The following is a 16,203-nucleotide window of genomic DNA, read 5'->3' on the forward strand; positions in this document are numbered from 1 at the left end:
ACCGATTTTATAATCTTGCTTGCTAATTCAGGGTATTTTTCTTTTGTTTTCCCCCTTCCCTGCATTCATAAAAATATTTCAATAAAGGGAAAATATTTTTCTATATCTGATGGCACTTCCGATCTAATAAAGTGTCAAAATTGCAAGTATTGTGTGATTTTTGGGCAGATCCTACAATGAAAACATAAATGATCTATCTGGAAGCTCTACGCTAAAACCTCTGAGAGATGTTGTAATTGTTTTTCAAAGGAAAATTTTGTATATTTGATTTGTTAATACATTTTGTTCCAAAAAAAAAGGAGACAAAAAGTGTATATGTGGAGCTCTTTACAAGTTTCTCTCTTCTTATTTGTATCGTAATTGAACAGGAATTTTTGTTTCAAACTTTTTTAGCAATAAAATTTTTGGACAATTATTGTCTTGTGTATATGTACATTTCATTCTTTATTCTTACTCATTAGAGATTTCATGATGAATTTTGAGAAATAAGACCAAATTGAGATTTTTTCAACCTATAGCCTGAATTTCGCAAGTGTATACTCTCTAAAATCCTCATGTACACTAGGTTGGTGATCCGAGCTGTACAATAAGAGTGCTCAGAAAAGGGTGAACGGTCACTCAAAAGGCCCAATGAGATACCTTTTCTCCTTCACTTAACCCCAGAATAAAATCAGTCACATTGATTGATAAATTGCAAATTGGGGCCATCTTTGCTTGAAAATATCCATTGTGTTTAACTGATTCAATTCACATCTAAGTGAAAGCAAAAATGTGCATTATTCTTGTTTGTTTTGAAAATTTGGAATGATACTTTGAGCATTCGTTTCTCTACCTATACACATTTTATCATTTGCTCTCCCATTTGAGCCTTTGAAAGAGTAATTTCGTTTCAAATAAGCGCCTAATGATCACTACCCTACATTGGAAAATTTTCAAATATCAAAAAGGGGAATGGATTTTCAATGACCATTTCATTACTTTGGTTGTCATGAGGTGTAAGAATGATCCTTTGGCCGTCGTTCCTACAACCTAAACACTGATCATCCCTTGCATCCTCATTTGAGCTAAAATTGGTGGTTCTTTTCAAAGCACTTACGATCGTACCCCACATTGGAAAAAGAAAAAGGGAAAAGCAAAAATGCTAGAATAAGGAGGGAACCGCAAATTGGGGAAATTTGATTCCACTTGGGGTCCAATTTTGAAAAAAAAAAAGAAAGAAAAGGAAGAGTTTTGTCCGCGTGGATCACCTATGTTTCACAAATATGGATGAACAAGGGTCTTCCTCAGTCAGTTAATTCAGATACATGCCAGAAATTTCGCATTAATGAAAGTTTCCTCTCAGAGTTATTGTAAGAAACAGAATACAAGTCAGGCCATTTTCTTTTTCCAATCAAACATTCTATCCCTCGTTATCCCTTTTGAGCCTTCAGAATAAATTATTTCGTTTGGCAACACCTGAGAATCGCAAACCCCACACTGGGGTAAGTTTGAGTTGGCGAAGAAAAAGTTTCAAGAAGTGAAAAGTAATAATGCAACAAAATCAAAAGCAAAAGAAGAAAAGAGAACCTCAGTTCACAAATAAACTGGGGCAAATTTTGTGAAAGTTCAAGAATGGCAGAAGGCCGAAAAATCAAAAGAAGAAAGAAAATGAAAGAGAAAAAGCCTCAATTGAGCATAAACTGGGGCAAAATTCTGATTTAACCCTAAAATAGGGTTGGCACAACAATGCGATCTCAGATTCTTCAAACCACTCTTGAAATCTGCCTTCAAGCCTTAACTTTTCTAAACACCCCACCAGACCCCATTACAAAAGCTAAAAGTCCTGACTTCTGTTCTTTGCAATGGCCCTGTCAAGAAGATTTCTGATGCCGGAAAATTTTATCTGTATTTCTGAATTGCCTGGGCATGGGGTTGACGCTACTCACCATGTGAAAACCTACCAAGTTGAGAGAAAGGGAAAAGAGGCAAAAAGCAAAGCAAGGAAAGTAAATGCAAGAAAATGCAGAAAAATTCGACGTTGAAGTCCCTGGTGAGTGATGAGAAAAATGCAAACAAAGTCTGGGATCTTTAAGTTCAAAATAGGGGTAATTTTGGAAAAATGCGATCTTCGGTGCTATGTCCTTGAAAGTTTTATTCTTTAACTATCGTTTTCAAGCTACATTACAAGCTAACAAAGTCCATCGTTGACTTATTCCTTCATGACAATCCAAAGTGAGGATTATGCTCATAAGAAATTCATCAAATCATTTGTGATCATAAGGGTATAACCCGTTTCCACATGTTTAGCCATCATTTCTGTCCACACGTTACAAGCCTAAAAAGCTTATATGTTGACTAAGTTTTCTCAAGAAATAAGAATGGATAAACTATTTGCTTTCACTAAGATGTGATATTAAATGGGTTAGATACGATTTGAGCGCAAGAATGAGACAGTTTCTGACCTCCCATTTCCTTCAGCCACTTCCAAATCAAAAATAAAGTCACTTGATTGGTCCTGAAAGATGAACCAGCTAGAAATGGTGACCCATCACCCAAAGCATTGATGCTAAAGTGAGGAAGAAATCTTCTTGAATTTGATGTTACTTAGAGGAATTCATCATGAAATTTCTGCAGGAGTTCAAACTTGACGTTTAAAGTTTCTTCACATTGTTGTATATGTGCATTCTTTTCTAAATTTTAGAAAGTACGGTTTTTCTTTGTTCAAATAAAGGGGAAATCATCTGAATAAATTTTTGCAATCAAGGGAGCCCACAATGGGGCAAAAATTTTATTTGTGAGATTTCATGAAATAAGCCCATACTGGGGCAAATTTTTTGTATTACATTTGAGATTTTTGTCCAAAAATCAAATAATAACATTTTTCGAATCAATCCCGCGGCTCTTTTCATGGAATTTAAGTGCATGTCATGCTTTGTTAAGCCCCCTGTGCAGGTATTCATTATTCAAAATGATGAAAAGCATCCAGTGAGGCGGAAGGCCGATACTGCAAAGAGAAGCAAGAAGAAGGAGAAAAAATGGACCCGACACTGGGGCAAATTATTTCGACAAGTCTCTCTCAGTCAGTAAAAAAAAAAATCAATCAAAAAATCAAAATCAAAAATCAAATCAAGGCAGACTCGGGTTTGATCCCACTGTCCGATTGTCAAGACATTTTATTTTCATTGCTATTGGAGCTGGGTTTGTCCCGCTAGTAAGCATTTTATTTTCATTGTTACTGGAGCTGGGTTTGTCCCGCCAGTAAGCATTTCCTTTTATTCCGCCACTAGTCATGGGTTAGTCCCACTAGTGTGCGTTTTATTTTGCACAGCCACTAGCCGTGGGTCAGTCCCACTAGTGAGCATTTCCTTTTATTCCGCCACTAGCCGTGGGTCAGTCCCACTAGTGAACATTTCCTTTTATTCCGCCACTAGCCGTGGGTTAGTCCCACTAGTGTGCGTTTTATTTTGTACAGCCACTAGCCGTGGGTCAGTCCCACTAGTGAGCATTTCCTTTATTCCGCCACTAGCCGTGGGTCAATCCCACTAGTGAGCATTTCCTTTTATTCCGCCACTAGCCGTGGGTTAGTCCCACTAGTGTGCGTTTTATTTTGCACAGCCACTAGCCGTGGGTCAGTCTCACTAGTGAGCATTTCCTTTTATTCCGCCACTAGCCGTGGGTTAGTCCCACTAGTGTGCGTTTTATTTTGCACAGCCACTAGCCGTGGGTCAGTCCCACTAGTGAGCATTTCCTTTATTCCGCCACTAGCCGTGGGTCAGTCCCACTAGTGAGCATTTCCTTTTATTCCGCCACTAGCCGTGGGTTAGTCCCACTAGTGTGCGTTTTATTTTGCACAGCCACTAGCCGTGGGTCAGTCCCACTAGTGAGCATTTCCTTTTATTCCGCCACTAGCCGTGGGTTAGTCCCACTAGTGTGCGTTTTATTTTGCACAGCCACTAGCCGTGGGTCAGTCCCACTAGTGAGCATTTCCTTTATTCCGCCACTAGCCGTGGGTCAGTCCCACTAGTGAGCATTTCCTTTTATTCCGCCACTAGCCGTGGGTTAGTCCCACTAGTGTGCGTTTTATTTTGCACAGCCACTAGCCGTGGGTCAGTCCCACTAGTGAGCATTTCCTTTTATTCCGCCACTAGCCGTGGGTTAGTCCCACTAGTGTGCGTTTTATTTTACACAGCCACTAGCCGTGGGTCAGTCCCACTAGTGAGCATTTCCTTTATTCCGCCACTAGCCGTGGGTCAGTCCCACTAGTGAGCATTTCCTTTTATTCCGCCACTAGCCGTGGGTCAGTCCCACTAGTGAGCACTCCATGATTTTAAAGCTTGTTTGGGTCTATCCCGTTTTAAAATTCCTGTTCGGGTCTATCCCGTTTTAAATTTCCTGTTCGGGTCTATCCCGTTTTAAATTCATGTTCGGGTCTATCCCGTTTTAAATTCCTGCTCGGGTCTATCCCGTTTTAAATTTTCTGTTCGGGCCAGTCCCGTTTAAATCCTGTCTCGGGTCAGTCCCGATTAAAATTTTCTGTTTAGTTTTCTTGTCTGGGTCAGTCCCATGTGAAAAATTTTTGTCAAAAGGGATAAATCCTCATTTCTAGAGTGTCAGTCGTTCAAGTTTAATGCAGTCAAATACCACAGGTAAGTATTTGGTGTCTACTTCTTTGTCTCAAGTTTTTTCAAAACTCAGACAAAGAGGGGCAAACTGTAGACACCAAATTTTTGATTTTTTAATTTTATTTGTTCAATTAATTTAATACGTTTATTTGTTTCAATTTAAAATTTTTATTCTATTTTTTTTGTTCTGATTTATTTTATTTTATTTCTATTTCTTAGTTTTGTTTTCATACTAAATTTTAGAAAAAAAGGGAAAAGTGTATTAGGGATAATTGGACAAGTGGTTAAGGAATTTGGGGACAAGTGTCCCTTTTGCTTATTTGACAACACAACATTTTAGGAGGACACTTGTTAGCTGAGGGGCTGAGAACAGAAAAGGGAAATTAAAAAGAGCAGAAAAAAGAGGGGATGGGGGACCAGGAGAAAAAAAAAAGAAGAAAAATTGCAACGGAGGAGAGGAGGCTACGGGACAGGAGAAAAAGGGAAAAACTATCGGGCAAGGGAGAGAGGAAAAAAGACGCAGCTTTGGAGAGCATAAGGGGAAAATCTGGAAATTGTGAGAAGGAGAAAACAGAGAGCTTCGGTCTGGAGGGAAGAGAAGAGAAAAAGAGGGGCGGCGGAGTGAGGAAAGCCGAGAAAGAAAAACAGAGGAAAAGCTTCAGGGGACGAAAAAAGAGGAAAATGGGAGGCGGCCAGAAAAGAAAAAAGAAAGCTTCGAGAGGGCAAAAACAGAGCACGGCAGCGGAAAATGAGAGGAGGGCGAGAGAGGTGACGGGCAAAAACAAAAAGAGGAAAAATTGAATGAAGGCTTGGTCTCTAGATCAGCAGCCAGCAGCAGCGGTGGCCATGGCGCTATTCGCCGCCAGGCGCACATCAGCCACCCTTTTTCAGCCACACCAAGGTGGAGGGGCGCGGCAGGAAAATCTGCACACCTGCCGCTTGGGCTGCCAAGATCTTCCAATTGACACGGGAGCTAGGCCACAAGTCCGACGGCAAGACTATCCGGAGGCTATTGGGGCGAGCAGAGCCAGCAATCATTGAAGTCCCTGGTGCCGACACTGTCCCCGCCATCCAACTGCCTGCCCAAGAACCAGAGCCGCCACCACCGCCATGTCTGAATTCAACGTCATCGCCTGGAAAAACACTGTAAGCCATCCCTTTCCCTTTGAATATCAGTTTTCTTTCTTCTGCAAGTGCCACGCTGGAAATCCCAAAGCATGTTTCTGTGAATTGGTTATTGCAATTTTCCTGATTGATTGTCCATCATTTTTTATCATACGTGCTTTTATGGGGTAGATTGGACTGAAATATTTGTTTCGGATAAGTTTTGGGCGCTGATTTATATCATTTAAGTGAGAAATTGCTGAAATTTTCCATGCCCATTCACTGTTTGTTAAAATGTCCGAGTGAAAGTTATACTTCAAAATGATAGTTTGCATTTGCGTGTGAAGAAATCAGATAAATCAGTCAGTTCGTTCCCTTGTGATTGAAAGAATTTTGATGTATTGCTGCCTTGCATTTTGCCGTTCTTTTTGCCTCCATCGCATGAATTAGAATCAAGTTTGAAAGGGGAAATTTTTGCGGGTTTCATTGGTCTGATTGAGGATGGTTGAAATAAAAACTAAATTTCTGATGTTGCTAATCGAAAAGAAAGCTGAAATGCTAACTGGTATTAGCTCGTTGGAGAAGATGAACATTTGTCCAGAACTGCAATTTCAGTCCCCCCATTTTCTTTTTGGTTTTGTGATTTGGTCCTGGACTTTCTGATCTTCATAATTTGCCTCCAACACCTTCATAAGTCCTTCAATTAGGTCCCTGCTTTTGTTGCATTTGTACCCCTCGAGTTTCCCCTTATTCTGCTATGGCCCAAAACTTGGAATAATTGAACTAATTTTGTCCTTTTAAGTTTAATCCTCCGTTTGCATATTTTATGTGATTTGTTGGATAGATTAATTCTTGTTTGTAGGTTATAATTGAGGTTTAATAATTTTATTTGATTTTATCATGTTGGGTTCAATAAAACAAGTGATGTGGGCTAAGAGTTTTTTTGTTGTGTGGGTTTAAGAAAGTGGGTTTAGTTCATGATTTTGGGGTTTTTGGTTTGGGCCAAGGGGTAGAAGCCTACCGGTTTGCTGGTTAATCTTTAGGGCCAAAATAGTAGATTGGCCTACTTCTCTTACCTTGGGTTTTCGGTTGGGCTTGGAAGGTTTTGGCCCAAGCAAATAAGAAAAATGACCCAATGGTTTGGTCCGTTGAGAAACCAAAAAACGTTTTTTGCAAATCAGTCCCTGAACTTCTCTTTAATTTCACTACGGCCCTGCAAGCTTTCATTACTTTCAATTGGGTCCCTAACTTAATTGCAAATAGGTCCCTAAACTTTATTTTTCTTTAATTTTGACCCCAAAGCTTTGTTAATTTTTGCAATCAAGTCCTTTCTTCTTTTGACCTCTTGAATGTGGGTTGTTTATATGATTTAATTGATTCAATTTCATGTTTATTTTTATTTTTTTGTGATTCTTTATTAATTAAAGTGGTGCCTTGACCTTTTCTTTTCTTTTTGAGATCAATAAGTGACTTCACCCCATTGGAGCTCCATTTCAAGGGAGGTATAATTTCTTTTATCCTTTTTTGTCTCTCCTATGTGATCCAACGTGCTAAGTGAGAATTGCATGTCTAATTTGCTTTCCTTGCCTTTCTTTAGTTCCTTTATTTCATTTACTCTTACTTTCATTAAGTTATTCTTTTAATGGGGTATGTGTACACCTCTTGGCTTGTAATAGATAGGGCTTGGCGAGCATTCTTGTCCATTCTTCCCCTTCCCCTATGTGTTACTGTTTTATTAGGCTCTTGCATTTAGTCGAGCATGCTAAGTGTTACGTGCTACGTGTTTATGAGTGTTTGGCATGTCTACTTGATTTCTATAGTCATAGATGAATGTGATGGATGAATGTACGTCACCACACTAGTCCAATGCTAGTTGTGGCTCATTATTCCGTTAGGAATTCATAGAATGGGCTAGTCCAATGCTAGACCCAATAGGCCGTCCCCATTCGTAGGTGCATATTTGCGTGTTTCACTTCATTTCACGCATTTTTCCTAGTTTTTCTATCATTTGGCATGCCCCTCTAATCCCTTCCCTCTCACTTTAGGTTTTGCATATTCATGCTAGTTATAGGGTACATTTGCTTGAGAGTCCCCTTAAATATGGGATATAGACGAGTGTGGCTTTTTCTAAGCCTTAGCACGCTTGTATCCTCTCTATCAAAGGGAAAATTGAGTCACGATTTAGTTCTCCCCATGCCCAATATGCGTACATTCCCTAGGCGCATGCATTTTAAATCCACTCTATCATTTTATACCCTCATTACACTTTCATTTTTCCTCTCATTTTCACACGTGCACCTCTATATCTTTTCACTTGCACACGAACACTTTTATCTTCATTCGCACACCGACACTTTCACACTCTTCTCTAATTGTATATATGCATTTTGCTCACTCACACTTGGAGTATATTTTTACGTTCAAAGACATTTTTTGCATACCTCTCATATTTTCTCTCCTTGCTTGAGCATTCCACTTGCATTATTCGTTACTTCTTCGAAGAGTCTTTATTGGGCGTCACATTTAATGTGATTGGCACAATTCAAGCTTTGAAGAGAAATTTTGCCCCCAATACCCCTAGGTCTAGGGTTTGCATTCATGTAGTACATTCAAATGTAATAAATTCTTTGGTTAAAACAAGAAAATCTTTGATTAAATCACGCAACTAGCCTTGGCTAGGTCGAAGGGGTGCCTTGGATTTTTATCCTTGCCTTCCCCTTCGTCAAATGTGACTCCCGAACCTTTTTCGTTGGTTTACGTGGACTAGGAGTCGTTTAAAAGGGGTTTCTTACTACTTTTTCCTATTTTTTCTTTAAAAATTCATTTTTAGGTGACTTGGTACACCTTAATTCATTACCAAGTGGCGACTCCGATTTTTTATTTCAAAAACCCTTTTTAAACTATAATTTTGGGTCAAATCGTCGCATTCTCAAACCCCCATTTAGACCCATTTTTCTTTTAAATCACAATTCATTTTCCAATCACAAATTGAATCAAAAAATACATTTTTAAACCATTTATTTATTTATCAAAAAATCGGGCGCGACAGTCTCTTTTAATCACTTCATCTTGCGGTACTACTATCCGATCATGAAATTTCAAAATACCTGCAGAACTCACATTAAAGTCTTGTATTTCCCCTTTTTGCACTTTTTCTACCCATTTTTGTACCATCTGGTCATTCTTCTGAGTTTTTTTAATTCGGTCCAACAAATCTGATTTCACTGTAATATTGCCCAAAATTACTCTCTGTCGCTCCAACTGTAGATTCCATTCACTCACCTTTTTCAATAAATTTCACTCCTCGACTATTAATCCAACTACTTGAACTTTTCGACTTAAAGCATCCGCTAGAACATTGGCCTTCCCCGGGTGATAGTTAATTATACAGTCATAATTCTCAAGAAATTTCACCCACCGACGCTATCTCAAGTTTAGCTCTTTCTGAGAGAATAGATATTTCAAACTCTTATGGTCAGTATAAACTTCAAAAGTCACCCCATATAAGTAATGCCTCCACTTCTTTAGAGCAAAAACTACTGCAGCCAATTCCAAATCATGAGTCGGGTAATTGCACTCATGGGTTTTAATTTTCTAGAGCCATAGGCAATTACACTTCCATTCTGCATTAGAACACATCCCAATCCTTCTCTTGAGGCGTCAGTATATACAGTGAAGCTATCTTTCCCGTTTGGTAAGGTTAAGACTGGTGCCAACGTTAACTCTTTTTTTAATTCTCAGAAACTAGATTCACACTTAAAATCCCAGACAAATTGACCATACTTTTTCGTCAGGTCGGTTAAATGCCCTGCTAATTTGGAGAAGTTCTTGATGAACCAATGGTAGTATCCTGCAAAACCTAGGAAACTACGGACCTCAGTTGGGGTTTCTGACCGTTTCCATTTAGATACGGTTTCTACTTTCACTGGATCCATAAAAATGTCATCTTTGGATATTACATGCCATAGAAAAGAAATTTGCTCCAACCAAAACTCGCACTTGCTAAACTTGCCATATAATTGATGTTCTCGCAAAGTCTGCAAAACTACCTTCAAATGTCGTTCATGATCCTCTCAAGTCTTAAAGTATACCAAGATATCATCTATAAACACCACGACCAAATTGGTCCAAATAAGATTTAAAGACTCAATGCATTAGATCTATAAATGCAGCAAGAGCATTTGTTATACCAAAAGGCATCACTGCAAACTCAAAATGTCCATATCTGGAATTAAAAATAGTCTTAAGTATGTCCTCCTGCTTAATTCGTAGCTGATAGTAACCTTGCCTCAAGCCCAACTTAGAGAAAATCACTGCTCCTTGCAACTGGTCAAACAACTCGTCAATGTGTGGCAAAAGATATTTATTTTTCACCGTGACATCATTTAAGCCGCGATAGTCTATACAAAGTCTCAAACTACCATCCTTCTTTTAACAAATAGAACAGGTGCTCCCCAAGGTGATTCACTTTCTCGAATAAATCCTCGCTCTAACAAATCCTGTAACTGCAATTTTAGTTCCTTAAGTTTGGTAGGGGCCATTCGGTATGGTATTTTCGCAATAGGAGCGGTTCCAGGTACCAAATCGATCTTAAATTCTATTTCCTTCTCTGGCGGCATCGATTTCAACCCATCAGGAAAAATATCGAAAAATTTATTTACTATTAACACATCCTCTAGTTTCACCTTATCACCAGGAGTATTAATTAAGAAAATTAAGTAACCCTGCGCCCCTTTACTCAATAATTTCCTGGATCGAATTCCTGAAATAAGTACAGACGAATCTAATTTACCTCTCACATCCAATCTTAGAGTTGCCTCTCCGGATATAGAGAACTCCACCACCTTAGTCTTACAATTCCACTGAGCATTATAACGGGCTAACCAATCCATGCCTATAATCAGGTCATAACCCTTGAGGTCTAAACTTATCAAGTCTACCACCAACTTTTGTTCTCCTACCCAAATCTCACAATTTTTATTAACCATATTGGTAATTAGGCTTTGATCCCCAATAGGTGTTCTAACTTCCAAATCATAAGTCAATTTAATAGGATTCACATCGATACTGTGAGACCCCAGTCAGTTCTTAAGTTTGATATTAGGTTATATTCATTATTTGCGCGGTAACATTAGGTTTTGGGACTAATTCGAAAACCCTAAGTTGGGGTTAGGATTGAAACCCTAGTTTTGTATTAATTATAAGTTCAAGTGGTGATTAAAGTGAGTTTAAAAGTTAGGAAAACCCTAAACCAGAAAAGTTTCTAGTGATATGATTCGTTAGAATTCTAAGTTGAGTTTAAAACCCTTAATACTACTCAATTATTCCACAATAAGTGCAAATGAACCTAGAAAATAAGGTTTCACTCTTCGTTTTCAAGATTGGAGCAAATTAGGTTTTTGCGATTTTTCGCCGGATGATTTTTCGGTACGGAGCAAGGATCAAATTGAGTGATTAAAAGTGACTTTTAGGTGAGAAATAATATGTGATTAGGAGAAATGACCTAAGGTTAGTGAGTAGGAAGTAAAAGCCCTAGTATGTGTGATTTAAGGAAAAACGGCGCGAACCGACGGGTACCGCGCACTACCGATCGAACACACCACTTGACCACCACTTTCTTACCATACAAGCTCATTAATATTTGAGCAAAATATCCTCTCATTTTCCAGCTAGCATTGACCGAATTTTAGGGCTAAAAATGCAAGAAAGAAAAAGAAAATTTTGGTTGGTATTAGTGGTAACAAGTGTCACTCAACCATGGCTACTTAAACAAACCAAAAGTCCAACCTTCTTATCCTCCATTTTGCTCCATTTCCTTCCATTTTTCTGCTGCTTGGCCGAAACAAGAGAGGAGAGAAAGAGAGCAAGAAACAAACTTCCTTCTTCTTGAGTTGAGCCATCCAAGTGAGGAATTGAAATTCTAAACCGATTAAAGTGTGAGTTGTGAGCTTGAGAAGCTAGGGGAAACAAGAATTCCAAGAGGAGGTGAAGTATTACTCTTGCAAGCTTCATTTGTTGAGGTATAAGGCTAAACCATGGCTTTGGTTCTTTTATTGTGGTTTAAGTTGTGGTATAATTCATGTTGTGGTTGGATGAGTAGTGAAACAAGTTGTTATGATGATTTAAAGGTGATATATGTGAGTTAGGGTTTGAGGTATTTGCTACCTATACTTACTATATGGATGATATATGTTGTATCTAAGCTTATATAAGTGGTTGTAGTGATGATTGAAGCAAGAAATCAAGAAAGGTTACATTGGAAACGAAAAATTCCAGATTTCTGGAAAATTTTAGCCCATTCTGTCCGGTTTTATTGCATCATGTTAGAGGCCGAATTAGGCTTGGGATAAAACATGAAAGTTGTATATAATGATATTTTATAGTTGCCTACAAAATTTCAGCTCAATCAGACCAACGTAGCCTGTGAAAAGACCAAAATACCCTCGCTGCCCTAGGTTAAATTCCAGTGTTCCGCGTAGACAGTTCAGTCTATTTGGCTGTGTTTATTCACTATAATCCGTGTGGATCTAGCCATTTACCAAAACATGAAAGTTTCAGTACTCTGTCTTAACTTTTTAACACTACCAAGAACACCTCAAACAGATCTATGTAGCCTGAGTTATGACCAAAACAAGATCAGTTGTCAGAACTGCCCTCGAATTTGGACAGTTCTGACAGGAATGTTTGGACCCGTTTTCCTCCATGCTCTGTATTGATTCAGCTTTTGGTCCCAACATGAAAGTTATAGCCTTATGTCCCAGATTTCCAATGCCTTTGGAATTTCTTGATTTGGATTTGTGAACTGTGAGTTGTGGTCCCGCAAACAAACCCTGTTTGTCACCCTAAGACGCAAATTTCTGGTACTGTTTTCCATAATTTCGACCTGCTTCCATCCAGATCTAGATTAAGGTGTCTTCACAAAAATTGTATCCCTTCCTCGTAGCTTCACAACGGTGTCTTCCCCACCTTGATCCGATATGCCTAGCCTAACTTTTGATCAAAACGGTTTGAGATGGCAGATTCGGCCGCTTCCGTTCGCCGTTCCGCGCGCGCGCGCGTGTCCATTTTGCCATTTCCGCACTTGCATGTGCCGATTTTGCTGTTTTGCTTGTTTTGGGCATGTTAGTGGCCGTTTGCGATATAATGAGATGCAATCTTTTATTTCAGACCGTGGTGAGCTAGGCGGAGCTAGTGGGGCCTACTTGCTAACACGCACGAAGTGATTCCTGCTTTTGTACTACTTTTATGTTTTGAGTAAGTATTCAGGCCATACTTATGCGTTAGTTGCTTATGTGTTATGATTTGTATGAAAAGGGTACCTAGGCGAGGGTGTACTTTATCGCACTCGACCTAAACCCTAATTTGCACACGTATTTGTACATGGCTTATGTATATGAACTATTTTAGAACTAGAACCCTCGAGCTGGTAGCTCGGGGTGACTTTTGGTAATTTTGTGAAGTTTGTGAGTTTGAGGTTGATCTCAAGACCGAGATGGACTATTCGAGCCGGTTCGGGCTTGGTCGAAGTCAGTCCAACCTAGTCTGAGGTCACCAAGTTTGTGAATCCGGTTCACCAAGAATGTGAACCAAGTTTGTAGGTTCAAGTTATGAACCAAGTTTGTAAACCAAGCTCAATTTCGTTTGCTCGAGCAAGTTTGTGAGGTGGCTGGCCAGTGAGGGTGATAAAGTGTTAGGTGGAAGTACAAGTGGAGTTCTACGGACCTTGTTATGGTCGACGGAGTGTCGGCAGGAGGTCACGTATGGCAAATGACTTGGCTTTGGAGCCAACCTGTATCCTTCCTTTGTGGTGTTACCTTTGCACTTGATTTGACACTTTTGTGAAATAGTTGTTTATCTGAATGTGAAACTTACGGTTTTACCCCTGTTTACTTACTAAGCATTATGCTTACCCCGTTTCCTTTGTTTTCCTTAGCAGGGGACGACACGGGGAACGCCTGTGCACATTCACTAGTATAGTTAGGTTTGTTTGTAATAGTTGGACAATTAAGATGGTTGTTTTTATTCTGGTGGTCTATATAAGGACCCTCTTTAGGACCTCCTTTCTGCTGGTTGTTATCTTAATGTAATTTAGTAGTCTGAGTAGCTACTTTTGAGGCTGTAAATGGAACACTTTTGGGATTGTATATATTGTGTATAGAGTACTCTTTTGGTTTATCTAACTTCGATTGCTTTAAGATTTGAGTCCTGGCGTGAGTTAGGCAGGCGGCCGCTGATACCCTCGGGTTCGCCCTTGGGAGAAGTGGGGCCGTCACAAATACCACACATAAAGGCAGGATTTACAAAAGAATGGGTTGCCTCAGGATCAATTAAAAGCTTAGTTAAGCAATGGAATACAGGGATCGTACCTTCCACTACGTCAGATGACTCAGGGGCTCACTGATGGTCCAAGGCAAAAATCCTAGCAGAGACTTTCGACCTACTCCCACTAGCATTTGGTTGCTTAGGGTTTGACTTCTCTAGCTATACACCCTTGTTTCCTTCACGATTTTTAACAGGATAGGTGGAGATCTGATGCTCGAAACTTCCACAATGTAGACATTTCTTCATCTTTCGCCAACAAGCATCCTCGGTGTGGTTTGTCTTACCACAATATCCACAGCTTGTGCGAGGAGCAGGTGCAGGACCTCCTTGGGAGACAGTCCTCTGTTGTCCCCTTTCACTTTGAGCCCCTCTGGATGGAGTTCCTTTAGGTGTTCCTGAGATTCGAACTCCACCCGTACCTCTTCCAAACTTAGGAGGTGATACATTCTAATCGCTTCGCCTAATAGTACTACTAGATACACCTCGTCTTTTTGCTTGAAAGGTCTGAACTTGAAATCGGGCCTGCTCCACTCGTTGAGCTTTCTCGAGGGCATCTTTAAATGTATCGATTTGAGCTGTAGCTAAGTTTTTTTGAATCCCCACATTCAAACCCTAGACAAATAGCTTTATGCGTTTCTGCTCAGTAACCACCAGTTTCAGAGCAAATTTAGAGAGTCGAGTAAACTGGATCTCATATTCCGCCATACTCGAAGTGCCTTGGCGCAGTTTGATAAATTTATCCTCTCTTTTCTCCTGGATTAAGGGCGGGAGGAACTTCTCGTTAAACTCCCTAGTGAAGTTAAACCAAGTACGGGGAGTTTGCTCCCTGTCCCACTTTGCCCTTACTACGTTCCACCAGGAACAGGCCGCGCCTTCCAACTAGAAAATGGCGAAGGTCACTTGCTTTTCCTCGGTATAGTGTAACTCAGTAAATATATCCACCATTCTTTCAAACCAGTTCTCGACAACTTCGGGATCTGGTCCTCCAAGAAATTTTGAAGGAGTAAACTTTTGGAACCGTTCTAGGGACTTATCTTCACCTACTTTAAGGTTCCTTTGCTGGTTACCAGGTACTTGACCTTGCTGGTCAACCAATCGAGCCAATAGGTTAGTCATACGATTGATAGTCGTAGCTATCTGGTCCTCTCCTACACTTCTGGGTCCCTGGTTCTGATTGGCTACTGACCCTTATTTCTCTTCTTGATCTTGGGTTTGCCTGGGTCCACGTCCATGGTCCCGACCACGTTGTCTTCTACCCTCCATTATTACTCACTGAGCTAGGGTTTAAGTATCATAACTAATAATGTAAACAAGTTTTGGGTATACAATAGATACTTATTCACAATCAAAAGTCAAAGGAAAATGAAGTCGGAATCACGATAAGCAAGTGAAAACACAAAGCAGTTAAATGTCAAAATTGAAATAAAATCAAAGTTAAAGTCAAGGTCAAAGTCAAAGTATTATATATGGAAAGGCTTATAGTAGTCATTTACAAGCTAACAAGGCCAAAAATATCTAGTACGGGCCTCAAAAGTACAGTCATAGTCCATCCAGTCATAGCATGCAAAAGCCAATGTAAGTAGTCAAAAGAAAACTGTACAACCACCGAGTCATCATATCCACTATCTTTTCTATTTACTAAGGTCAAAATCACCCAAAATAGTAACCTAACAGTCAGGACTCAGTCCACCGCGAGACTAGCTGACCCCCCATCCTGGGCAGGTTCAGCTCCTGCCTCATCTCCGATGTTAGAAGCCTCATCGCTTAAATCTCTAAGTAGGTCATCACAAATATTCAGAATGGACTCCGCTCTATTCCTCACCTTCATTGCCCCCTTAACCATGCGCTCTTGAGCTTCTCCAAGCTACGCACAAAGATCATCAAGCCTTTCCTGGCCCTCAACCACATCATACTCAAGTTCCTTAATCCGATTGGCTTGCATTTTAATAGTTTCCTTTAATTGATTCATCTCAGCTTCAAGCCTAGCATTATCCTTCGCTAACGCCTTTCTCTCCTCTACCACAGTCAGAACCACTGTATTGGGATAGGCATAAGTATGGCGGCACTCGCAACGCCGATGGCGGTTGGCTGGACTCTAATGCACGGCAGTTCCTACTCGCCGAATCTGGTATCTAATCATAGGTAATGGAGCATGGGGCTGCGCGCCAATCTGACT

General features: G+C 40.0%; 1 protein-coding gene across 1 annotated transcript; it reads right to left on the minus strand.

The window, feature by feature from the left end:
* Positions 1–10,117: 10,117 nt before the first annotated feature.
* LOC140004675 (uncharacterized) lies at positions 10,118–15,870 on the minus strand. Its single transcript, XM_072044808.1, has 2 exons — positions 15,734–15,870; positions 10,118–10,772 (listed from the first exon to the last, which is right to left on the minus strand). The coding sequence occupies exons 1-2, from the start codon at positions 15,868–15,870 to the stop codon at positions 10,118–10,120; spliced, it is 792 nt and encodes a 263-aa protein (XP_071900909.1).
* Between the last annotated feature and the right edge of the window lie 333 nt (positions 15,871–16,203).

Source organism: Coffea arabica, chromosome 1c (genome assembly GCF_036785885.1).
Source record: "Coffea arabica cultivar ET-39 chromosome 1c, Coffea Arabica ET-39 HiFi, whole genome shotgun sequence".
Classification (NCBI taxonomy): domain Eukaryota; kingdom Viridiplantae; phylum Streptophyta; class Magnoliopsida; order Gentianales; family Rubiaceae; genus Coffea; species Coffea arabica.

Excerpts from the sequence above, each read along its gene's own strand:
- LOC140004675 (XM_072044808.1), bottom strand. The coding sequence starts at position 15,870 with ATGGTTAAGGGGGCAATGAAGGTGAGGAATAGAGCGGAGTCCATTCTG. Across the intron at positions 10,773-15,733 it reads GAACCTGCCCAGGATGGGGG|TATCGATGTGAATCCTATTA; the intron begins GTCAGCTAGTCT and ends GGGGTCTCACAG.